Genomic DNA, 27179 nt, shown 5'->3' with positions numbered 1-27179 from the left:
CTTCCTCCACATTGGGCTTTGTATATGCTTATGGAACTCACTCGGTCGTTTTAGCAGCTACATACCTAGGTTTTGACGTAATCTCTGTAGTATATTCCTGGCGGAAATACTTGCGGTCAAAAAAACGACTGAGATAACTAAAAGCGCAGGAAACCAAACAAAGAAGATTAATATGAACGTAAAGGGGCAATTAAGGCAATTATCTCACATTTCATTAAGTCAGAGAATGTTCTTAGAAGGGAAGTAATAGCTGTAGCAGCTGCCGGAAAGCTGCTGTATAAGTATATATTGGGTTCCTAGCCAGGAAATGAAGTAGCTGATGAGATTGCCAAAAGTAAAGTACCATTCGTGGTAGGGTAGCCAACCAGTATAGCAAATACGGTAGTCACTAAAAACGATATAGTACTACAATGAATTTTCCGAAAGGACAGACGGATCAGGGCGAAAACGAGCCCTTAAGGGATTCTATGACAAGCACGATAGCGAAGAAAACTACGCAGTGGTTTTACTCACACCGTCTCGAAAGAACTGTAGGACGATTGTTGGTCTAATAATGGGTTGCAACCTACTGGCATCACATACGAGCCGGATGGGCATAAGTAATTACGATACCTATGTATACATTTGTTTTCGAAATCCAACAGAATAGCGTTTGCCAACAGGTGATACTCCCGACTAAGTAGGCAATTGAGAAGTAAAGTCCTCTCTCGACGAACAAAGACCAAACTCTATAAGTCACTCATCATCCCCGTCCCCGTTCGATGGATGGTGCAGAACCATGGACGATGACAACATTTGATGTGTCGACGTAACGAGTTTTCGAGAGAAAGGTTCCGCGGAAGATTTATGGTCCTTTTACAGTATCCAAGACGAATATCGCATAAGCCGTATGAGATATCCGACGACATTGACATAGTTCAGCGAATTAAAAGACAGCGACTACCCTAGATAGGTCATGACGTCCGAAAGGACAACAACACTTCAGCTCTGTAAGTATTTGACGCAGTATCCGCCGGGGAAAGCAGAGAAGGGGAAGACCTCCACTCCGTTGAAAAGACCAGATGGAGAAGGACCTGGCTACACCTGGAAGCTACCCGCGGTGTTGAAAACTCGGCTATAAATGCGTGAGCGGTATTTACGCCAATTGAGAAGAAGAAGTTGTAAAGTGATAGCTGGAAATATAGCTTCTGCGGAAAAAACCAAACCAATAGTTCGCCATTTTTTATACGAAAGCTAAACGTTTCGGACACATTAATTGAAATCAGTAGTGTTACTTCTTCCATTCTTAAATATTTTATTTTAAGTTATGAGCACACTCTCTTCTATTTAAAACATCCAAACTTATTCTTGAACGACGATTTCATAGTTCCCAACCTTTTATGAAATAATCAAATCTTTATTATTTGTTTGAAATACTCTTCACAACCATTTCGCATTGTTGCGCACTGTGCGAACGTCATGAATGTGTCACAACCTACACCGCCCCTGCACCGTCGGTCGAGTACCCGCAACCACAGCGAACGCAAAAATGCGGCGCTAACTTTCATACACTTAACTTGGCTAACTTTTCTAATTCGAAACAATTTTGCGACTTCCTTTGCCGCGGCGCCCCCACACAAACACACTCACACACACATACAAACATAGCAACAAAGAGTTATCAAGGCGTGACGCGCCGCCGTTGTATATTCAAAGTGCGCCGCATTGCTTAACTTTGTCTTGCTTTGGGCTACAACTGTTACCGACGCGCGTTCGCGCCATATATCGTCGCTTGTCAATTGCGACGTCACCATAAACGACATAAATTCATCGCTGTCGCTTTTATTTTCATTCAACATCCGCTGACGCTGACGCTGTCGCCACGCGCTGCTCTCCCGTCGTCGACGTCGCTGTCGTCATAGCCGCCGCTGGCAGTGAATCCTTAACAAATGTAGCGAATTTAACTCAACAACTCCCACAGCAACTTTTAGCTGCTTGCAAGTTGTGTCGCCGTCGCCAGCTCAGCGTACGTCCTTCCGTCCTCCCAAAGAAGAGGGCATTTTTTACTTAAACTACCGCAAAAAATTCCTTATTGGCGCTGTTGCAAAAACAAAGCGACTTCTAAAGTTGCTGCATGCTTCGCTTTGTAACTTACTTGCTGTCTTTGCAAAATTTCCTCGCAACTTCGTGGCGCAGGCGACAGGACTCGCACGCACGCTCGCCTACACAACACTTCGGCTTGCGGCACACGAGCGTCGCTGTGGCCGGTCGTTGGAGCTCGCCTTCAGCCGCTGTTTCACTTTGTCGAATTCAGTTTGCAAAACGCTGTGACACGAAAAGGATTATTCACGCGGACGAAACGTTCAAGCGTTGCGTGGTGAAGCGACTTAGCGCTGAGCAGCTTAGTGGGTCGCATTCAATATAGAAGCATACTTTTGTGTGTCACTTACACAGTTTTATTGAAAATTAAAAAATAATTGTTTATTTTTACAAAAGTTTTATCAAAGACTGTTTACTTTTAACAAAAAGTGAAGTGTTTTCTGGCGTCTTTTTTAGTGCGAGTGTTTTTTAAAAAGCGTACGCGATGTGCAGCTATTACAACGCGCCTACAAGTGTGCTACATTTGCTCATCTTGCCGGTCATCTTGCTGCTGCTGCAGTGCATACCGAATGGTTAGTTAGTTAGTGTGTGTTCGAAAGCGCAACTGATTAAAACAAAGCAACGGATGTTTAAAAAATACTTCAATTCATAAAAAATTTAATTGGTCCAATAAATAATGTATATAAATATGAAAAAGGAAATTTTAACGAAATCTTATATAAAATATATACATACATATATTAATTGTTGTGTAATTAATTGTTTATTTAAACATTAAAAAATGGTGGCTTTAACAAAAAAAAACAACAAAATAAAAAATTATAAACATAAAGATAAATTAATGAAAAAAAAAAACAAAATAAAAAAAATTAATTATAAAATAAATTTTATGAAATAATATGGAATCAAACCATGTTTAATAATAAAATTTATAAATTAAAAAAAAATTGAAAAAATTGAAAAATAAATAATTCATAATCATTAAAATAATTTATAATTGTTTAAATTAAATTGTACAAAAATCAAAACAATAGAGTAGAGTTAAAAAAAAGTAAAAACAAGTAAATTATAATCGGGTGTAAATTTTAATCGCATGATAAAGTGATAATCGAGATTTCATTAACGTCATTTACATATTTTTCAAATACCGTATTTTTGTAAAGTTTTATTCCGCTATCAAATGTATATATTATACAGAGAAGGCATCAGATGGAATTCAAAATAGCGTTATATTGGAAGAGGCGTTGGTTGTTATTTCACCCATATTTCGTACATATCATCAGGGTGTTAAGAAAATAGTATATACCGAATTTCATTGAAATCGGTATGGTAGTTCCCGAGATTAATTTAAAAAAAAAGCCTGGGTGCAGCTTCCTTCTGCAATTTCTTCCGTAAAATTTAGTGTTTCTGACGTTTTTTGTTAGTCGGTTAACGCACTTTTAGTGATTTTCAACATAACCTTTGTATGGGAGGTGGGCGTGGTTATTATCCTATTTCTTCCATTTTTGAACTGTATATTGAAATGCCTGAAGGAAACGACTCTGTAGAGTTTGGTTGACATAGCTATAGTAGTTTCCGAGATACGTACAAAAAACTTAGTAGGGGGCGGGGCCACGCCCACTTTTCCAAAAAAATTACGTCCATATTCCCCTCTCTAATGCGATCCCTTGTGCGAAATTTCACTTTAATATCTTTATGTATGGCTTAGTTATGACACTTTATAGGTTTTCGGTTTCCGCCATTTTGTGGGCGTGGCAGTGGGCCGATTTTGCCCATCTTCGAACTTAACCTTCTTATGGAGCCAAGGAATTCGTGTACCAAGTTTCATCATGATATCTCAATTTTTACTCAAGTTACAGCTTGCACGGACGGACGGACGGACAGACGGACGGACGGACGGACAGACAGACATCCGGATTTCGAATCTACTCGTCACCCTGATCACTTTGGTATATATAACCCTATATCTGACTCTTTTAGTTTTAGGACTTACAAACAACCGTTATGTGAACAAAACTATAATACTCTCGTTAGCAACATTTTTGCGAGAGTACAAAATAGTTGAATTTGGATGGTTTTTGTTAGAAGAGTCGCTGAAGCCAAGCCGAAGAAATTTTTGTCAAAATCAAATATAAAATAAAAATAAAAAAGAAGAAATTTTCTAAAGATCAAATAAAAATAGAAATACATATGTATATTTTTCAATTAAATTGTATTATATTTCATAATTGTTGTTCCATATAGCATAGTTAGACTTTATACATTCCTAAAAAACTGCCGACGGCTTCATCTGCACCCGTCGCTGTAAAATAATTTTCGATGAGCAGCGCGCTTCTTAAAGCGATGTTAGTCTCATTCGGGTGTAATTAAACAGACTAAGAAAATTTGTTAAAAATATACGCGTTACGAAAGATTCCCCATATATTCAATCACTGTTCTCTAATAGTACAACTCTTCATCAAATATCATACAGTTTTTCTTCTTCATACAGTTTTTTTTCCTGCATTAGTAAAGGCATATGCTAAGCATGTTTGGTTGATTTTAGTTGCTAGCAGCTGGAATAGAAATGCTAACTATAATTGGGTAACTTATCCCTTATCTGCCATTTGCGGAAGATTTTTCAGGACAGAAAAAAATTTTAAAAAATTTGTGAATAGAAATAAAAATGGAATGAAGAAGGGAAGTAGAGGAATTGGAAATAATGGATTAGGTACATACATATAACACCGCTGGAGATAGAACTTCTGATTATAATCTTTAATAAGTTCATGTTCAAAAAAAAAAAACAATCGGATATACACTGAACGAGTCTGTTATTAGTATGAGTATACTAAAAACTGCAGTTTTGTAGCGTGGCAACGATAACTTCGAGTACTACAAGAGACCAATACCAATCTAAAGCTACACTAGTGGGAAATTAAAATTAATAATATATATTAGAAATAAGAATTTAGCATAACCAGTCGTCCTAGAGTATTATTTCGAAATCTCATCAGATACCGACCTGATTTAATCTATTACGTATTCAATTTTTCGGTTAGCAGTAAGGAAGATAGGTTTTTAAGATACATATTTTAAATAAATGTGGAACATATCGTGATCCAAATATTGAAATGTCGCTGCCTTGCCTCAATTTTTCAAAATAATATTATAAATAAATTTACTACAAATAAATTTATGTCAAATGATGGGAAATTTTAAAGCATTTTAGAGAATACTCAAATAATATAATATAATTAAAAAAAAAAAACAAAAAATAAAATAATAATAACAAAGTGTTTAACAACTGTTATTATATAATATTTTTACACCAATATAAAAAATAATTGCGTCAAAGAAATGCTTTCATGTACTACTCTGGGCAAGAAAAAGTAAGACTTTTTAACTTAAATTTCGCGCGAAAAGCCATTTGTCGAAACATTGTTTTCTAGGTTGGTATGACTGTCAGTTATAACTGTGCCAAATGTCTCATCGCAATAATCATTAGTGTATAGTATACGTAAGTTTTTCTGAAGTACATAAAGTGCATTCGGCGATTTTTACGATGAGTGGAATTTTTCAATAAAGAAGTTCCATTAAATTTTGTGTGCGGTATCAAATTTCTGGTCTTGAAACGTTCATAATGTTGGAAAAGGCCTTCGGTGATAATTGTTAGTCGCGAGCAAGGTTTTTGATTGGTACAAATTATTCAAAGAGGGTCGAGAACGCGTTGACTACGAAACACGTTCAGGACGACCATCAAGATCATTTGGGCCTAAGAAAAGTACGACTGGTTCCAAAATCACTATTTTTTTCGAAGAAAGTGTCGCGTTAATGTCGGTGTAACAATGTTTTCTGACTAACAGGCTGTCATGAAACGTATTATTACTGCCAATGAGTCTTGCTTATATGCTTGCGACCTGGAAACAGACGTTCAATCGGCCGAATATCGTGGCAAAGGTGAGCCGAAGTCGAAAAAACCACGTCAAAGCAGGTCAAAAGTAAAGGTTATGTTGACTATTTTCTTCGATTATCGAGGTGTGTTGCACGCCGAATTCTTTTCTGCCGGCCAAACTGTCAACAAAAAGTACTATTTGAGTTTTATGCGTCGTCTGCGGGAAGCTATGAAGGCTATTCCTGTTTCGAGGATTTTTACTTTACTTTATTTGAGGGAGACGACTGATTTTGAAGAATAAATTAAGAATTTTAAAATTATGAACAAAGTCTTACTATTTTTTGCTCATAGTAGTACACATTTTTCCGAGTAAACAAAAAAATATAAATTCGACGGCTTTTATCTTCATTCTCTAATATCTCTTTCTCTTGGTTTTCGAAAATTTGGCAAATATTTCACCGATCAACAGGTGCGGCAATTAAGTGTTTTGTCTGTGACTCCAGCGATAATCCGAGTTGTGAGAATTTAAAATCAAATCAAAGCATGGTGGCAGAGGTAAGTGTCATAATTATAATCCAAAAATAAAATATCTTCATTTGCTAATATGTCTGTCTGACATTTAAGGATGACATGATAAAAAACAATATGTAAAAGTTTTAGAGTTTTCGAAATGTGGCTTGTTAGAAATATTAACATGCTGCAAATTTTGATAAAAACATTTTCTTGAACACTCTAGATCAATCACCAAGAATTTGTCTTTATTTTCCAGACATTGAAAATGGAAAGCGGTAGCACAATTATATAAGAAGCTCTCTAAAACTACAAAAACTATTTTAAGTCCCTGCAATATTTCCAAAACTCAAATCAAGAGCTTGAATAGTGTCTCAGATCTATATTATATATCGATAGTGTGGTTATAACTATTAGTGTAGGGTACATGTTTAGGCATGCCTGCTTGTAATTTTATGTTGAAAAAAATGTAGAAAAAATTTGAAACAATAATCGGTTAGAAAATCTGATCTGAAACATGATAAGCGGTATTCGGTTAGAAAATCTGTACTAAAGTGTACAGAAATTTTAAATGGCATGCTCTTAGGTGCTTACTTCTCTTGACTACATTTTATAAGAGTTCGCCATGTTAGTGAAAAAGTCCAAGTAGCTAAAAAGTTACAAATTTGTGAAGGCTTTACTATTAACCTCTTAAGTTGAGAAATTATTAAAGAAAATCTAAAAAAGTCACTACCAAACTGATGGAACTGAACGTTTAATTGAAACCAACTCCCGATTAAAATAATTTTGAATAAGAAAGAAAAGCAAGGCTCGCTTCATAATACATATATAGGACTAGTAAAAGTTTGCATTCAATTGAAGGCTTTATATAGCATAGATAGAATGTTTCGACTTTGGTCAAATGTGCACCATTTTTTTCGACAAATTGTTGCCCTTTTGAAGGTAATCATACCCTCAACCTTATTGATAAAAACTGGCCTAATTGCTTTTCACAAGCATCTCTCATGGCGAAAATTTATTAGCAAAACACAAATAATTCGCCTTAGACAGGAACAGGTAGTAATCACTCCGTGCTAGGTTCGTAGTGTAAGGTAGGCTAATGAAGCACAATACGTCTCCTATTGTGCAAAATTATCGAAAATCGATTGCTTTCTGCTTGGATCGATTTTGTTGCGATTTTTCATAAAAGTAAATTAGGTCCAAGAGTCCTTACATGACGGTTGAACTCGACGATTTCCATTATCTTATCAATAGTTTTGAAAATTGGGCTTCTAAAGCATGATTCATCTCTGACTGCCAAATTACAGTTACGGTATTGAAGAAAACAAAAATATGCATGATGTTTCAAAATAAACGATTTTGACATTTTCAGCCTCCTGACTTGCTTTTTGCCTTTATTGAAGAAACACTGTAAAAATTGTCGTACTTTCGCTTTGCTGATATTTATCTTTGACGCATGCTTAAACAATACTGAGTGAAGCAAATATAAAAACCAATTTCTGAAAATATTTTATATTATGAAAAACTATATTTCTAACGTAATATAGATTAACCCGTACGCACTTCCAGCTACTGAAAAAATAATGGATCTCTTTTTACTATACCTAATATTAAGCCAAATTCAAATAATCAGATGGACATTGTTACATTGCGTCGACTTATAGTATATATTACATCTACTTATATATCTATAATTTTAATGCGCAAGCACAATCCGCAATATGCGCAACTTAACTGCACTTGAGATCGTAAATCACTATCAGAACAAATAAAAAACCAAAATCAACAGTTAATATTGATAATAGCGGAAAAAATTGGATTCAATGACAATTTTCCAAATAGTAATACACACATACACATACATACATAAGTGCACAGATAAACAGTTGACCGTGATTGTAATAAATACCTTGGCACAATTTCGCAAATAAATTCTTTCGCTTAAGCCAAAATAATGTTGGCTCTAAGCAGACCTTGTTCGCTTGTTTACTTATCTTCTATGTACGCATGTATATGACTGTGTGTGTGTATTTAGAATTACTTTTGCGAACGACAACCGGAAGGCTACAATGTCCACAATATCTATGACGTCTCTGATGTTTACATACATCCGTTGTTGATCTTACTATTTCTACAGCATTTCCTCTCCAAATTTTCTTTGCTTACATTTGCTTTCTTTACTTGCATTTGGCAAGAAGTGACATACATGTGACTGCGCCTAGAAGCCGGCTATACATCTTCATGCGCGCTTGTCGCTGCATTTATCAATTTGTTTACTCTCGCTGGCAGCCACAATTGTTCAATTCTCAATTAGTAATCCAAACAAATTGTATTGTGCTTGGCTGCGGGTTATGTTGGCCAAGTGCTGGAAGGCTGGTACAGGGGAGGTCGCTGTGTCGGCGTACATGACTAACCACCTCTTTCTTCCACAACTGTGGGTCACTAGCGCTTAGGCGCTGGCGCATTGCCAATGGCGTTTATATGAAGCTGGAGCTTAAAAATATATAATCTTCGAGCAACTGACGCAATTTCGCTGGCGAAAGTGGTGTGAAGTAAATAAAGAAGTGAAAGTACTATGTTTAGTTGAGTGTTGGAGTCGTGGAGAATTTGTGTGTTTTTGAAATGTGTCACAAATGTTTTGTGTAGGAAGATTATAATTTCATTTTTGCAGAAATGTTACAGAAAATTTGCAGTGGTCTGCACAAATCTGTTGGAAAATCTGTGAAAACTTTGCAATAGGTCAACAAACTTTAGAATAATAACAAATATTTTTCGCTGCAAAATTCCAATAAATCGGTAGTTTCGGGAACGGACCTACATTCTGTCTATCCTCGGAGTTTCCGTTTCCTATTTGAAAATTTTCACTTAGACATTTTTATAAAGGCCTAACTAAATGGTTAGGTTTCGTACTAAAATATTTTTCAGACTGTTTTATGATTAATTCTTCCACTATTGTTTGAGCACTCGTCAAAGTTAGATATCAGCAAAGCGAATTTCTTCGATAAAGGCAAACACACAAATAAGACGGCTGAAAATGTCAGTACTGTTTATGGTCTCGTTACTGTAACAGTCAATCACGCGCATTTATGGTTTTATGAATACCATTTTAGCAATTTTAGTGTCAAAGGTTTACCACAAAAAAAGTTGTTTAAAACCATTCAAGAAAGGGTGGATACAAAAAGATCCCTAATGTTTGGGTGCCATACGAGTTAATGGGAAAAACATCATGAAGCGAATTTTCATCTCCGAGTCGCTGCTGAATCACAACAAAATCGAACTATTTCTGAAGCGGCTAGTTACTGCTGATAAAAAGCGGGTCATTTACGACAACGTCAAGCCAAAAAGTTCGAGGTCGTATCGCGATGTGCCAGCAAAAACGGCGGCTATCCCAGAATTGACTGTCAGGAAGGTTTTGCTTATGTTTGGGATTGGTAAAAAATCATCTGTTATAAGCTACACTCATATGGCCAAGCTCTTAATTTGGACATGTTAACCATTAGACCGTTTGAAGGAGGCAGTTGCCAAGAAGCGGTACGCTTTGGCCAACAGGAAAGGAATTCTGTTCCATTGGGACAGCGCTGCAATGGTGCTACCTTAGAGACGTAGCATCAAGTGATTACTACCTCTTCCCTACTATAGCGAATGATTCTGCTGTTGAAAATTTGCTTCTTGCTTGTAAAAAGCTACTGTACCAGTTTATAGAAACTGAGGAAAAATATTGAGAATTTCATGCTCAACGACCGATTTTATACGGAGTTTTATACTACATGTGCCATATTGGGGCTTTTTCTTCTACTGGGAGTACAATATACCAAAGTTCGCATAGCGCAACATTAATAAATCCACTGCCCAACCAAATGCTTTTCAAGCTTATAATTTTTCTTGTGTTGGACCTTCTTTAAAAGAATGGAGAAAAGAATTTTTAGTCATAAAAGTTTTGATTGATATTCGCCAACTCAATTGGAAGTTTCGAAACTAAGCATCCGATTTGGATCGTATATCCATGGAACAATCTACTTATACGTAAATTGAACCATATTCGAGACATAACCTGAGAAATGGAAGCAAACATTCCAGAAATTAGAAATCTGTAAGTCCGTCATACAGATGAGGTCAGAAAAGGCCCAATAAAATTCTGGTCTATAACGAATCTGTAGTGATTCAAGTAAAATTAGATTTTTTTATAGTAACACACTAGATTTTTGACAACAACTTAGCCATCTAAGTTTCCAAAAGTGTTAATCTGAACAGTGTGAATTGGGTTTCTGTGAATATGTGTAGCTGTGGTACACAAAGAAATGAAACTTCACCAGCTCTTTATAGCAACAACACCTTTTTACCCTTAACTTATCACTTCCGAAATTTTTAACAGTCCATCAAAACTTATGTACAACGAATTTCTTTGGTCTTATATAAATTTATATTTTACAAACAACTTATATAACTCTTATTGCAATCAAATATTTTATAAAAATCTGTTCTATTTTATTTAACAGGAATGTACTCTTGACAAAATGCGAACAACCAATACTTGGCTTTTCGACTTAAATCGATTTGCGTACTTCGACACCGGCGCTAGTAATGGGCCGCTAATGAACTGCCAAAAAGTGGTGGCCAGAGATCGTAAGTGCAATGTTGCATACTTTTGATTCAAACTGTATCTGCAAAGGCACACATTTTTGTTTACACTTTTTTATAACCACTTCTAATCCACAAACTTGTGAATTTATTACAGCAAACACCGGTAAAATGGTGACAGCACGCTTCTGTCAGTTGGATACCGCCGATTCGGATGCCTGTCAAATATTGGGCAACAAATTGGGTTGGCCACCAGAGTTGGCGCGTAACGCTAACCTCGACGCGGATGACAAGAATAAAAAAAACAAGAAGCGTAAGGGTAAAGGCGGCAATAATAATGGTGGTGTAGACAATCTGGAAGATTCGGAGCTGCACTGTTCCATTTGCGGTACAGACGGCTGTAATGGCAGTTCAAGCATTTCGGCATGGAGTTGGTGGTGCGCCGGTACTCTACCAATGCTTATAGCAATTGTCAACATATTGCGTCACAGTGTGTGGTGAATGTGGAGCTTGAAAACTCAAGTGGAGTGCGGCTGAGCTGGCAGAGTTTGATCGACTAAAAAATTCAAATTATTACAAAAAATGGTGCAATATAATTTTAAGGTTAAGTTCAATGGTCAATGTGTTGTTCAACGGCAATTTACCGTGTACGTGCAAATTGTTTGGCAAAATGATTGCAGAGCATTGTGGAGCATAGCCAGATAAATGCCTTGAGTTTAATATAGTTTAATGTGTAGTTGAGTCACCAAATGTGCACACTGTAAATATTCATTCAATACTGTTATCTGTGTAAATAGGCATAAACGTATAAAAATATATATATGAAAATAGAATTGTTACAAAAAAAAAATAATAAAGAGAAAGTTATTACTAAGGGTTTAGTTAATGCGGCTTTTGCTTCAGTGAAATGTTTGTAAAACGTAAATATTTAAATAGAATAGTGTATTCTTAGTTTACTAAATTGAAATTCTTACAATAATGCTAAGAATTTATTTTACTTTTTTATTATTTATATTTTATTTGAATTCTAAGCAAAACAATATATTATATTATATAGCATGTGCGGAGAGGAAACCTTCCGGAAATTTTCTCTGAAGTTAAAACACACTCAAGGGGAACACAATTTTTCCTCATTTCAAAGTACACGGTCACATATTGACATTTTAAAAGATCAACTTGTTAATATAGAAAGATAAAAGTAGACTAATGGTACTCAATTTTGATATTGGGCCTCAAAATATGAGCTCATTTAACAACAGCACTTTCACTCTCTGAATTTCAGAGAAATGTGGCAACATAGCAACAGCGAAAGTGTTACGTGTTGGTGTCGTTGTGACCTCAAAATATAAACTCATTCGATAAAATAATTTTCACTGTATACATTTAATTATTCCTGGGAAATGTGGCAACATAGCAACAGCGAAAGTGTTACGGGTTTGTGTAAACGTGACCTCAAAAATATAAACTCAATCGATCAAAGAACTTTCGCTGTTTAAATTTAACTATTTCGGAGAAATGTGGCAACATAGCATTTCAATGGCGAAATTATTACGGGTTTGTGTCGTTATGACCTCAAAATATGAATTCATGTAACAAGAGAGCTTCCACTGTTTAAATTTAACTATTTCAGAGAAATGTGGCAACATAGCGTTAAATGGGGAAATAAGTGGGTTTGGCCATATACTATACTTAAGAAAACATACCAAACAGGCATGCTTTTTAAGCATCAAAGACATCAAGCAAAATGGACTGTACGTATAGAGATTATTTAGGGAACTTTCTGTACTACATAGTTTTTATAACACTAATAATAATGAATGATAAGTACTGCTTATTATACAATTCGTATGGAGAAATTTCATTTTTGTCTTTTATTTTCGCTAAAAATTCAGAACTTTCGATTCTGAGATACTAAATCTTCTCTCTAAACTTCTAATATTAGAGGTTTCTTATTCTGAAGACTTATTAGACATGACACGAAAATTTCTTTTACCTAATGATCAGTGATTAAGAGTTTATGGTAGATTGTATTTTTAAAGGCAATTCCGTGTGCGAATAAATTTGAAATAAAATATTAATATTTAGATGCAAATTCACCGTCATAATTCCATAATTCAAAGGATAAGTGAGCAGTTTGGCTACTCAGTTCCTTCCGTGTACTTAAATACACAAAAAAGTTTATGTCGCAATACTTATATTTTATCGGACTCTAGAATTCAGGCAAGCTTTTAGTTTAAGGGGAGCCTTTTAAAATTTTCTAGACACTACTATTCTATCTCTTCCTCTTCTCAATATAACATTTACCTACTGTTTTGACCTCAGAGATGAGTGTGCTGTAAAGAAACACTTTACTACGTTCAAACAGGCCAATTTGCTGTGGCAATTGTGATCCGTTACTCCGTGTAAACAATTGGATTCAAAATTGAAGATTTCAAATATTTTTATTTTGAAATTTTTTTATAATGAAAGCCGCTTTTTTTTAATAACAATTTACAGAGTTGCATAGAATTAAATTTGTTTATAATTTCAATTTGTGCTCAACTGAAACTAATTGTGCAATTAGCTAATTGTTCTATTGTATGTCAAATCATTTATTGATTGCAGCGTTACGACTATGTTTGAACATGGACTAAATTTTTTAAAATTTTTCGAAAATATAGTTTCGCCTAGTTGCATAAAAAATATAATAGTTTTTTTATGTAAAAAACAGGAAGCGTGCTTAATTTTGATTTATGCTACTGACTGGTTTCGAATATTCTTCTTCTTTATTGGCGTAGACATTTTGAATATTGATTAATTAAAAAATATGAAAAAATAAAAACTAATTTTACAAATTTCAAAATGTAATTTCATAAATATATTTTTTTTAATTAATAAGAATTTTTTTTATCAAAAAATTAGTAAATATTAAAAACAAATTAAAAATTATATAAAGACCATGTGGTAATTTTGATTTTTATAAATTATAAGGATTAATATTCACCAAATGCCTTTAAGTTTTTTAAGAATAAAATGGAAAAATATGTAGAAAAACGCGTCGAATGAAAATAGCGAAAGAAAATTATTAAATTGTTGTTAATGTTGTAAGTTTCACCAGCATAATACGAGGGTAGCTGAGTTGCGCAGAAACTAATTACGAAAATTTAAATAATAATCAATAAAGAATAAAGGTGCGAAGATTTGTAAACAAATCAAAAATTAAACAAGTTGCAAGAGTATAAAAAAGTAGCGAAAATATTGAAAAAAATTAGTAAAATATTAAACTGGCAAATGAGGAAGTGGAAAGCGCATGGCAATAATGGGTAATGTTACGTATTTAACCGGAAGTTGTATATATTTATATCACATGTATGCATTCCCAAACAAAAAATATATGCAAATATTAATAATAAAAACAATTGATGTGGTTTCGCAAATGCTTCGGTCTTCAATAAGCAACAAATATTTATACTCCTGTCTGTTATATAATTATAAAGTGACTGAGACTTCGAAGCAAGCTTACAAACAAATATACTACAACTCAGCACAAAAAAAGTTACACATTTGATAACGATAAGTGAACGCAATCCAAAAACATACACACAAACGTATGCCTGTGTGCGCGTGTGTATCTGAGGCGGTTGCAATGCAAAGCACAAGAGCCCAATAAGATATTCATCACCAAAGCATTTGTATCCAAATAAAAAAGCATTACAAAAACAACGTGAAAAATCTGATAAACACATACACACACAAACACGTGTTTAATAAAAAAATATTAAAGTTTATCACGGCAAAGCGGAAATTAATTAAAGTTGGAAATACTTTTAATTGCAAGCAGCGAATAAAATGCAAAATATGAATAATAATATAAACAGGGTAACAAAAAATGTTTGAAGAGCCACATGAAGACAGAAATTTGGCGATAGCAAACAAGTAATACACAATATATACGTGCATGTATGTGTAGTGAGCGTATAAAATATGAATGCAATAAAAAATCCACTTAAACAAATAATGAAATACCTAGCCTAGCAATTAAAGTTCAGTGTTAACAATTCATAAATGTAAGCCAACAAAGCATATGCATACATAGCCAAATACATACACACACCATACATAAATATTGACCAAGTAATCGTCTGCATGTTTATCCAAAAAAAAAAAAAAATCAGGAAAAAAACAAAAACTATGTAATAATAATTAAAAGTCAAAGAAAACAGTAGCTACGAGAACGTAAACAAGCTACAAGAATACATATTTACATATAGACTTATTTGAGCACATAGAAAGTTTTGGCAGTGCTTTTGTTAGGCGCATGACTATTATGGTCATTTTGGTCAAGTAAATTTATTTAGCGAAAAGAACATTTTTTATAGTAAAGTAAATATTTGCATTTGTTAACATAATTTCAGCAGTTTAATTAAATTGTAAATGTTTACAGGTGCTACAGATTTCCAATAATTTTATTTATGTGTCAAATTGCGTTATTTAGAAATTTTTATTTTTTATTAAGAAAAATTTCCAATTTTTTTTATTAACTGGCAATCCTATTTTAAAAAAATTATTATATTTTTTTATTTTTCTATTAAGAAAAAAATTGTTTTTTATACGAATGTTTTTATTAAAAATATTTTTTACGGGTGCCACAGAACCCTATTTTATTTAAAAATTATTGTTATTTTTAATTTTTCTATTAAGAAAATTACGAAATTTTTTATTAGCTGGCAACCCTATTTTAAAAAAATTGTTTTTAAAATAAAAAAATATTTTAAGCAAATGTTTATTTTTAATTTTTTTAACAATTTACAATTTTAGAAAAAAAAAATAAAATTTTAAAATTGGATATATCTTTTTTTTAAACTATTTACATGTTATAAAAATAAAATTGAAAGTTGGCATCCATTAAAAAAAATTTTATTTCTAAAATATTTTTAAAATTAATTTTTTAAAAAATGCTATAACATTAATTAACAAATCTAATTTGTTTTAATTGGCAATCTTTTTTAACGAAATTCTAGTTTTTACTCCTTAAAATTTTATTTAAAACTATTAGTAATATTTTTACTAATAAAGACTTATTCTCACGTTGTTCATAAATATAACCTCACTTATTAAATTAATACAAAAATATATTTTTTTCTCGGCAGCTAATTTTGAAACTTTAATTTCCAAATCTACATTGAATATTTTAAAAGTTTTCAAATTTTTATGCAGTGTTTTATATATAAACGAAAATTTAAGTTGGCAGCTCCACACCATTATTTTTAAAATGAATATTAGGCGGAAATTCTACTTAAAATAATTATTTTCAAAATTAAACTTTTAAAGCTAAATAAATTTATGTTAGGTGGCAATCCTGCTTAAAAAAAGCTTTAAAACTAAAATTAATTAAGCATCTTTTATGTGCTATAACTGCTTTATTTTACTTAAAAATTGGTCGTCCTGTAGGAAATTTTATTTCTTGCTCCTTAGAATTTTATTAAAAATACAAATAACAACTTTTGTTTATAAAGACTTCTTATTTCATCTCATGTTGTAAATATTAACTCATTTTTAATTTTTACAAATTTTATTTTTCTCATGGCAAAAAATTTGAAATTTTGAAAAAAAGGCTTTGAGTATTTTAAAAGATAAATGAAAACTGAAGTTGGCAACTCTAGTCAATAAAATTTGGTAAGCAAATAAACAAACTCATGTTTTCCATTTTTTCCACTACATAAAAATAGATTTACCACAAATTCAATATTTTATTTGAAATAGGTGGCAACACTGTTGAAATAAAAAAATGTGCAGTAATAATTTATTATTATGTACTATATATTATTTATTTTTCATTTCTATTACGTTCTTCATTATAATTATTTTTTTACAAAATTTTACGAGGTGGCAACCACAATGTAAAGAATATAATCTGTGTTTTTAAAAACGCAACTTGTTCAAAACCATTATATTTTTATACTTCTAAAAGCATTATTTCGTCGAGAGAACATGTTCCTCAAGTATACCATGGCGTATGAGTCACAGCCGCTTTGCTGAAATTATCATTTTTATAGTCTTTCTTTTCAAATTGCACATAAAATTTATAGACAAGTGTTATCGCGCATTCGAATAGATTCTAAGTGTGTTTTATAGGCTTTCATACAATACGATACTAAGAAAACCTCATTTGCCTTGCTAAAAGTTACAATTATTTGCTGGCAAACAAAAACAAAATCGAAGTAATTTAGATATAAAATGACATGTTAACAACACAATAGGCTTAAGCATCTATGTGTAGTTGCATAAATGTATGTATACACACACACACTCATATAAACAAATAATAGTATGATTTAGTAGGAAAAGTTAGGATTGTTGTTGAAGTAAAAAAATTCAGAAATTTTTACGGTTTTTAATAAAAAGTAAACTAATTTAATTACATACATATATTGCAGCAACTGCACCATTAAGGCTTAACACAAATATATTTACTAGCAGAAATTATAAAAACGAATTAATACCTAGTTAAGTACACATTTTGTTAAAGCAAAAACAATTTTACTCGACAAGTGAGTAAAGAAAGTTATGAGAGTATTTGAAACTAGAAAAATTTACAATATAAATTAATGCATATTTCAAAAGGAAAAAGTAATCACTACGTAAATATAAATATTAGAACTCATTACCGACATTGAAACAATAAAGTAACCCGTATTACTAAAAAAAACATTAAAACAAAACAAAAATACGTTTTATTTAGATTAAAATTTGAAATTGAAATCAATTGCAGTGAGCGTCTCAGGTAATACACGTATTCAGCATATCACATCACTCAATACAAATAAACAAATCGACGAAAATACTAAATTTTCCAACTATTTACCTCAGTTGGAGCTGATAATGGCATTTTTAATTTTTGTCTGCGACAAGCAACAACTAATAGCTCAGTGCAAAGGCAATTCCACAGCAGATGTTATCAATATTTCACATATTTGCACAGTCATGCTGAAAACTCAACCCACAACCAATTTGTTGCGGTGAACCTGTATACATGCCAACATACATACATATATGTCAAATATGTTTCTGAAGAAAGATTCATTCTCGTCTTGCATCAGTAAGATACCAATGTATGCAATATGTATTGTCTGCTTTTTGGTGTACATATGTATATCTTGTTGTTGTTTATTTTCAATAATTTTTTAATTTTCTACTCTCGTTGTCACAGATGTGATTGCCGAAATATTTCGCAAGCGAAATTCAAATTTTTCACTCAGTTTTGCTAGTAATTTGCAAAAGTTCAGTTCATTTATAAATTGACCTCGCTTATTTTACATATTTGTCTGAAGTTTTATGGGACATTTGGACTTTTGTGTTCTTAGCAGAAGTTTTGGAAGCGAAAAGTTTGAAGAAGTGCGTAAGTTTTACTGCCGAAAATAGTGAAAGTTTCCAAAATGTTTATGAAAGTGTTTAAGGATGGTAAAAATGCATTAACGTTGTTGCTGTTATTTGGATTTTTTGGAATTACTGTCATTGAAGGTTTGTACATTATTTTTGGACGGTTAATATGCTATATTTTAAACTTTCATACGAGTAATAGTATCGTAGTTATGTATTAATAAATGACTATTTTCTATCGTTTATGGCCACATTTTTGTCTTAATGCATATTTGAATATCTCCTAAAATTGTCATAACAGGGCCTGGCTGGCTTTAGGCCGTTTGACGATTATACCATTGAAACAAAATAACGGAAATAATGGTGGTAGTCAGTTTATGTAGTTATACTATATATATTTAAATAATCAGGAAGACAAACGGAGTTGAATTCTGCGTCCGTCCATCAGTCCTTACGTAAAAGCGATGACTTGAAGAAAATTTATATATAAAATTACGTTGGAATTACATTGTATAAAGGTGGAGGTGGCCCTGTCCTCTCATAAGTTTAATGTACATATTGCTTAAAGCATTGAAGCTTCAATATAAAGTTCGCTCTGGACAAATATTTTTGATTACTATCCACCATCTAAAAACGGGTGAATACAGATTATAATCCCACCTACTCCTCATATAAAAGTTTTGTTAAAAACTACTAAAAGTGCGATAAATCTATAAAAAAATATTTGGTAGAGACGTAAAGTTTTACACCAGTGATAGTACAAGGCGGCTTCATAGGGGCCGATGTTAAGTTTGGCGATGGGCGTAGCATCGCCAACATTTAAATGAAACCCGGGACGTGCTAACACCAAATTCAGTAGATAGTATTATTCTGACATTTCTATATTACAGTGCAAAAAATGGCGAAATTGGATGACAACGACGCCTACTTTTCATATAATACTAGACTTTCCAGTGTACAAATCAAGCACCAATGAATGTAACAGAAAGAAACTTTGCACAAATAGTACCTTTAAGATCCGACACTTGATGACCACAAATTGTCAAAGTTGGATTACAATAAGCCACTACATAACGAATATAAGTATAATCTGTGTATCTGTGATATATATTATATTATAGAAATTTGGTGAGAATCCTTTTCTGGATAATAATATTTTTTGTATGTCAAAAATGTGGGGAATCGAATCAGTGATTTATTTGGTCGCATATAGCTAATATAATGATTTTCGAACTTTCGGTTCGGTAACTTTAAGTTATACCCTTCATTTAGCTTTGTTGAAGTTTTTCAATCATCTAGTTCACTTTACTTCTTATATATATTGGTCATGGTATGTGAGTTACCTTAATATAATTTAGAGAGCATATTTTCTGTTAATAATATGTAGTAATGCTAACAATGCTATCTCTCTATTTCCTATCTCTAGGTATGTATGTATATGCCTAATATTGGATAGTCGTTTTTATATTTATAATAATAAATAAATAAACCAATATAGATACCATTTTGGTCGACCCCTTTTTGCTATTTTTTCGCTAGAGACATTATTCCATCAGTATAACTTTTTTTGAACTTGAACCCGAATTTAACAAAAATCTCACCTTCCAAACACTATATGATATGACACATTTTGACTGGAAGCACTGGAAATATACGAACACAACGACAAAATACGAAAAGACTTTTAGACCAATATAAGGTCTTCAAACTTCCAACAAAATTAGCTAAACGAATGATATTGGATAGTTATGGTATACCATAGTTTAATGTCGAACATATCTGAAATTGGTCGAATTACCTAACATTCCATACATCATGGTTCTACATAACAGGTGATCTAAGTAGAGGTGCCTTTTTCAATAGCCATTTTTTGACAGATTTAATGGTGATTTGAAGCTTCTTTGTTTTTTCTTTGCGGTGGATAAAAGTAGGGAGCTTCGAAAAGGATTACTTTTTATAATGATTTTCGTTATTTCAACAAACTGTATGCCGAATATGTCGGTTCGGATTCCGATCCTCTGATTGAGGTTTTGCATCTTAAAGTATTTTCCTGCCTAGTTGCAAGAGTATGAACAGTTCGGTTATACCCGAACTTAGCACTACCTCACTTGCTGTTTATAATAATGTATTAAATTCTGTATGTGTATTAAAAATTTTCTAACCATTTTATAAATTATCATATTATTAGTTTATCTTACTTTAAAAAAACACCTTAGCGTTACACGCATTACTCTGATACGTTGAAGTAATTAATTAATGTAATTATTAAACATTTTGTTTACCAAAACGAAATCCTAAAAATACATTGAAATTCCACGATAAAGCGTTCGGTTTAAATTTTTAAGACTTCTAAGAGCTGAAAGCCCAGTTGTTGACAATTTGTTTGAATATTTTTTATTTACATTAATAATTTTCATTGGGCCACTGTTAAATGGCTTTCGTAGTATAATATTTACAAACAAATACACAACATGTATTCTAACTAGATTCAACAACTATGGAATGCTGTTGTAAATCCAGGGACTTATATATGAATTATGAGTAAATATAAGATATGTAAATCAAATCTGAACGATTATAAATTTTACGCTAACAGCGCTAAGGTGGAGTCCAATGGTATTGGCAAAATTTAGTCATGATTTTGAAGTAATCAGTTGCCAAGCCCCGCCCACTAATGCCCTACACGTGCGTAGTTTTTTGCAAAAAATACTAGACAATTTCTTTTCTTATATGTAGCTGTGTACTTATACGGTTATACATGCATAAACTTGTCAAAGCCAGCACTATGCATTAGTCACTATAAGGGTAAAGTGTGGTGAGTTATAACACCTTTGATATTCGTGCTCTTATCATTTGCGAACATTAAAGATTACAATACAACAATATTTAATTGCTGGTGATAGAATTGCAAAACAAGTTCATTTATACAAGTACAAAAAAACATTTATTTATTATATAAGCGATGACAAGCGAGCGATAAAGATAATATCACATATGAAACATATGAGTAAAGGAAAAGTTTGCCAATGCATTCGTGTCGTCAGTTACTTTTGTATGTCAATGAATTCATATAATTTCATAGATAACACTGCTCATATTGGTATATTATGTACTATATATTATGTATTAGTAGAATAGATCTATCTATGTATATTTCCAGAAATGTTTTTCTTACAAAGTTGCAAAGTTCATTATTTTTTTTAATTGTCAGTGTTATCTATTTAAAAAACAATATAGACCACTAAGAACACTGCTTTTGATAAGACAGCGGCATCAAGTCTGCTGCAAAGTATAATTATGCGCACTAACAACTATGACACCGAATGCACCGAAGCTTTAATACCCTTCACAGGTGCTTTTTTCAGCATAAACGGTTAAAAACATCTTCGAATTGATTTTGATCAGTCGTTTACATTGTAACCATATGTTATAGTGGTCCGATCTGAAATAATTCTTCGCAGATTATATTGTTTCCTTGTACAACAGTTCAGTCCAAATTTGGAGAAGATATTTTGTCAAAGATAAAAGTTTTCTTTACAAGAGCTAAATTGTATTCTGTCAGTTTGTATGGCAACGACATGGTATAGTGAGCTGATATCGGCGGTTCCAACAAATAAGCAGCTTATTTTGGAGAAAAACACTAGGGAAATTTTCACACCGATATCTTGAATACTGAGCTAAATTTTCTCAGTTCACCAAGCTAATCATTTATATGTATATCGAGCATTTCGACTGGTGAATCGACGTGGGATTGTTCGCATAGAATTTAGAATTTACAAATCTCCACAGGAAAAAGTCTAGCGGTGTGATATCAGAGGATCTTGTTGCCCATTCGACCGGCCCAAAACGTAAAATTATCTACACACTAAAATGTTCCTTAATAAATCCATTGATTGATGTGATGTGTTGGAAGTGGCGCAGTCTTGTTGAAATCAAATGTCGCCGAGATCACGATCGCCATTGACGGTTACTTTCTCACCGGCAACATTTTTGAAGAAATATGGACCGATGATTCCACTGACCGACAAATCACACCCACCTTTGTTTTTCAAGATGAAGTGGCAGCTCTTCAGGTTGCTCTTCGTCCTAAATGCTGCAATTTTGCTTGTTTATATGTCCATCGATCTAGAAATGGCCTCATCGCTGAGTAAAATATGCCTCGAAAACGCCGAATCTTCTTGGTACCTTTCCAGGGCTCAAAGAGCGAACTGATGTCGCTTCGGAAGATCGAGCGGCTTCAACTCTTGCACAATCTGCATTTTGTAGGCTTTCAATTTAAGAGATCGTAAAATGCGCCAAGTCGTTCCATACGTCTGTCCGAGTTGCTGCAAAAGGCGCCAGATCGACTTTCCATGGTCTTCGTGTACACTCTTAGCTATGTCTGCTATATTTTCTTTGCTCCGTGCTGGACGTGGTCTATTCGGTAAAATATCATCCAATAATGAACGCTTGGTTTCAATATGACTGATGGTGTTGGGTAGTCCGCTCAGTAGGCCTGTTATGTTGATCATAAGCTCGCGAAATATATTCTTTACAGAATGTGAGTTTTCGTAATATAATTGAACGATTTGTAAACGTTGTTCAGGTCTAAGAGTTTCATGATGAAATTCCAAACAATACTGAACAAGCATAACATAACATCTTAATACGACTCACTCGCGATCTGTCAAAAAAAGGTTATTGAAATAAGTACCTACCTATACTTGGAACACCGGTTAAAAGAGCACGTTCATTAAAGAAGTATATATAGTCCGAATCATCTACAACTGTACTTATAGAGTCTAGAGCAATTAAACTCTTCCTATGTCATGTTTTTCTCATTGAAGTATTTGAAATCTCAGTAAAGTACGGTTTGTCTAAAAGCTTAATATTTTTCGAATAAAGTTCTTTCAGTTTCAAATAACTTTTTGGTTGACAGCTGGTCGATTGAAAACCCATAACTTTTGAGTCATGTTAATCATAAAACAATTTTTATATTTTTTGTAAGTATTTATCCAATATTTGTCATTATAGTGCTCGATTCAACTCAAGAGACTTAAGAGTTGAAGTCAAGGCTCTATGGTTAATGGATTCTCAAGTAATTCGGCTTAATCGCAAGTCTGAAGCATTCACATTCTAAGTTATCTGGCAGGAACTTAATATTCCCCGTAATGACGGTTTATTATGTGACAAACTTGTGAATCCAAAAACTATATACACTTGGCAACCAACTCCCTTACAGCGATTCAATTTCTGCAACATGTTTACTTTTTGTATTATCTTTTACTCTTTTACTAATATTAGGAAAAAGGATTTCTGGATCTTTGCCTGTTCCGTAATTCTGAATTCTCATTGTCTTTGGAAATAATCTTGTGTGAAGTGTTGTAATTAATGATAATTGTTCAAAATTATCTATTTCTTTATAGCAAGGTGCCCTTACTTCATTGCTTCGACCTACAGCGAAACATCTAGTTTTGTATATAGTTTAGAATTTAGGTCTAAACTAATCTCATGCCTAGTTTACTTCAAATATTTAACTCAGGAGTTAGCTTATGAATCAAACTACATCTTAATCACTAGGCCTAGTGATATGCGGGAAACCTCCAGAATTTTCGAATAATAATTTTTAGAAATAAAACGAATTCTATTAGAATAATATTTAAATTCTTCTCCACAGCACTACAATGTTATGATTGCTACGATTGCGAAGATGAGGAGGATCTCAACGAACTACAAATCTGCGGTGAATTTCCCGTAAGTATTAAGCCCATTAAACACACAAGAACAACTCCATCCACTTCCATAACACTTAGACTACAATAACAAAGTTTTCTAATAAGATAACACCAGCACCCGGGAATGGCGTTAACTCAGAGAATATGACTGTAGTAGCAGGGAATAACACTTTAAGTTCTGGTAATACAACAACAGCCGCAACAACAAGTAACTCAACCAAAGGTCCAAACTTCAATGAAGACGGCAGCGAAGAGAATAGCGAAGATGAGGATGATGAAAGCGACGATGATGAGGATGATAATGAACGGCGTTTGCGACCCAGCCGGCAGATGTTCAGCAATACGGGCGATGCCGTGTGTTATGTAGTAAAATTGAAAGGTAAATCGGTAGAAGTGTCTTAAGAATTAGTATTTAAAATATATTTTTTTTATTGTTTTTAATATTTTTTTTTTATTTGACTGAAATTTTTTTTTTATAATTTTTTTTTTTACTTAGTCAACGACACCACCATTACTAAACGTGGTTGTGCCACATTTTTCTATGACGATGACACTTGTAGATCCGTTTCTGCTGGCTTGGGCATACAAAGTTGTCACCTATGTGAAGTGGATGGTTGCAATAAGTACGCTGGTGATGATGACTATTGGGGTGCTCTGTGGAATGCTGGCGCAAAAGTTAATGCACAACTTTGGTTTATGTTACCGTTATTAATTTTATTGACTTTTTTGAAATATTAAATGAAATTATTTATTTAAAAAACAATAATAATATTAATTTTTTCAATTTATTTTAGATTTTGTGTACACTTATCAGTAAAAAATAGAGTTCAAACTAGCAACCAAAGTATCGTTGGGCTTTTTTAATTTCATACTCGATGTTTTCGATTCTTTCGTTCTATTTGTTAAAGCTTTTAATCGTCGCTGATTGGTTTCTTAAAGAAAAACTTTCTCTTAAGTACTTTATTTCGGCGCCGCTGGCAAAACTTCAATAGTTTTTACTTTGTCTCACTCTGTCTGCTTATCAACCTGAACCCCTTTAGAGCCGTGGAATTCGAGTTGCAGTAGAAAGAGAGAGAGAAAGAGAGAAATAAACATAAAATTACTCAGAGTACGTTCTGACTTGTGGGAGTTATCTGTAGACTTTCTGTACAGCTACAATACATTATTAGCCTCTTCAATGCCATTTATACTACTATATGTATGTATATAAGATTCAACTGATTCTTTAGTGGAAGACATTTTTGTGAATTAATTTCAGATATTTTCGTCCAGAAAAGTGACAGATCGGTAGAAGAATTAAAATTGTATACATCTAACCTCGACATTTTTGTTCCACTTCTTCGTTTTCTATAATGGATTTACCAGTCAATTTTTTACGGTAACATAGCATACTAGTTATTAGTAGTTACATTGTCTGAGACTATCTATTAGATCGAAACATCTATAATGAATAACGCTAAGAAGTTCGAAACCATGTAACAAACACTTTTCTTCAACAGAACAACAGGGAATACAACCCTTTTCAACACTTCTACTATAAGTCTTCGGCAGCCAATTAGATTATCTCCCTCTTTAGTATACCCAATAGTATTTAAACTCAATTAAAAAACATCTATGGTGATTTTTCACCAGTCTTTTGGGTATCGGGTATTATACGACAATTAGGAAAGATATTTACGTTTGAACTCCTGAAATTCTTGAGTTCTGTAAAAGTTTAAAAAAGTTCTTGAGTAGGTTTTATAACCAAAGGAAAATTCTATAGGAATAAAACACAAAGCGAAAAACTAATTAAAAACCAAAATAAAACAACAATTTTGTTTATCATTTTACTGTCAAATAATTACCCATTTGAAACAAAGAAACAATCTACTGTCGAAGTAATTAAAATTTATGATCAGAAAGTAATGGGTTTAAGAAGAATTACTGCTTTCTACAAAGTAAATCACTTCGAGCGGTGACTTCATTGTCACAATCGTTCACCGAAAATCTCTTAATACAGCTGTCAACATTCCAAAAACATATAATCAATTATACGTTGGAACATTAGATGTTTTCAGGCCTTTCAAACATATTGATAACTTTCGAACTACATCGATTGACTTGTTCTACACACTCGAAATGTTCTTTTCTAATCACGGCATTTAAAAATGCCGCACTCATATGTCAAAATGACAGCAGTTAAAACTTAAATTCATATTTATGGTATATGCGAAGGTGTACATACATATGTGTGTCATAATTTACGGTACCGAAGTCGATAAACTCAATGAGGTATAAGGGTCGCGTAATCAGCAGGTAAATGGGTACGTATGAGAGTGAACCGATTCCTTTTGATTTACGATATGCAATAATTTGTATTTAATTACTCTCATATTTATTTTTAGGAACTTACTATAAGCGGAAAGAATGTTAAATTTACTTATTTATATTCGTAGAACTAATTCATGTTTTTGGTTCATACTTGAATTTTAACCACAATTTAATTTAAAATTAAAAAGTAAAATCATTTTATGGTCAACGTAAGCCAGCAAGCTGTGAATAATAAGCATAAGGAAAGAGCTTACATTAAAAAAAAAAAAATAATGGTGACCCTATAATTTTAGAAAAAAAATGTATAATTTTCTAATTATTATCAGTCATCGATATAATTCTGAAAATTTTAAAAATGTCTACCGAAATGTAGAAATAAAAATTGGTTACACATTTTGACATATGCGAAAAATTTTTCACAAATGATGTTCGCGAAGAACACGATATCTGAAAACGAACACTACCGCCAACAACTAAAATTTCGTCGGAACGAACTCGGTTGTAGAACAAATTCGTCTGTGGATGATCTGCCTAAGCCTTCAGAAAGGCTCTTATGAGAAAAAATTTTTAAAAAGCGGGTGGCACCCAATGGAAAAAATTAAAATTTATAACTTGTGTTCCATATATAAATTACTAAAAAGTCCATTCATACATTTCTGTGAGGTCTTCAATATATTTTCGTACTGAGTTGCCATACAGCGAAGTAAAACTAAAGTAAAATAAGAAAATTTTTCCGGAGAATTTGCAAAGGGTTC

At 32.9% G+C, this 27179-nt stretch overlaps 2 protein-coding genes across 2 annotated transcripts; both read left to right on the top strand.

Annotated features, from left to right (window-relative positions):
* The first annotated feature begins 2308 nt into the window (after nt 1–2308).
* On the top strand, nt 2309–15209 carry LOC126753887 (uncharacterized). Its single transcript, XM_050465631.1, has 4 exons — nt 2309–2651; nt 6423–6508; nt 10960–11086; nt 11199–15209. The coding sequence occupies exons 1-4, from the start codon at nt 2564–2566 to the stop codon at nt 11540–11542; spliced, it is 645 nt and encodes a 214-aa protein (XP_050321588.1). The 5' UTR covers nt 2309–2563; the 3' UTR covers nt 11543–15209.
* Nucleotides 15210–23968: 8759 nt separating this feature from the next.
* LOC126752847 (uncharacterized) lies at nt 23969–26511 on the top strand (the record flags this gene model as incomplete). The annotated part of the gene is made up of 4 exons (XM_050463842.1): nt 23969–24133; nt 24220–24493; nt 24611–24812; nt 26499–26511. Coding segments are annotated over 4 exons (654 nt in total), but the record flags the coding sequence as incomplete, so codon positions are not given.
* Between the last annotated feature and the right edge of the window lie 668 nt (nt 26512–27179).

The sequence above is a fragment of the Bactrocera neohumeralis genome, chromosome 3 (genome assembly GCF_024586455.1).
Source record: "Bactrocera neohumeralis isolate Rockhampton chromosome 3, APGP_CSIRO_Bneo_wtdbg2-racon-allhic-juicebox.fasta_v2, whole genome shotgun sequence".
In the NCBI taxonomy this organism is placed as follows: Eukaryota; Metazoa; Arthropoda; class Insecta; order Diptera; family Tephritidae; genus Bactrocera; species Bactrocera neohumeralis.
Note: the sequence above shows the minus strand (reverse complement) of the source record. Positions and strands in the feature narration are given on the sequence as shown.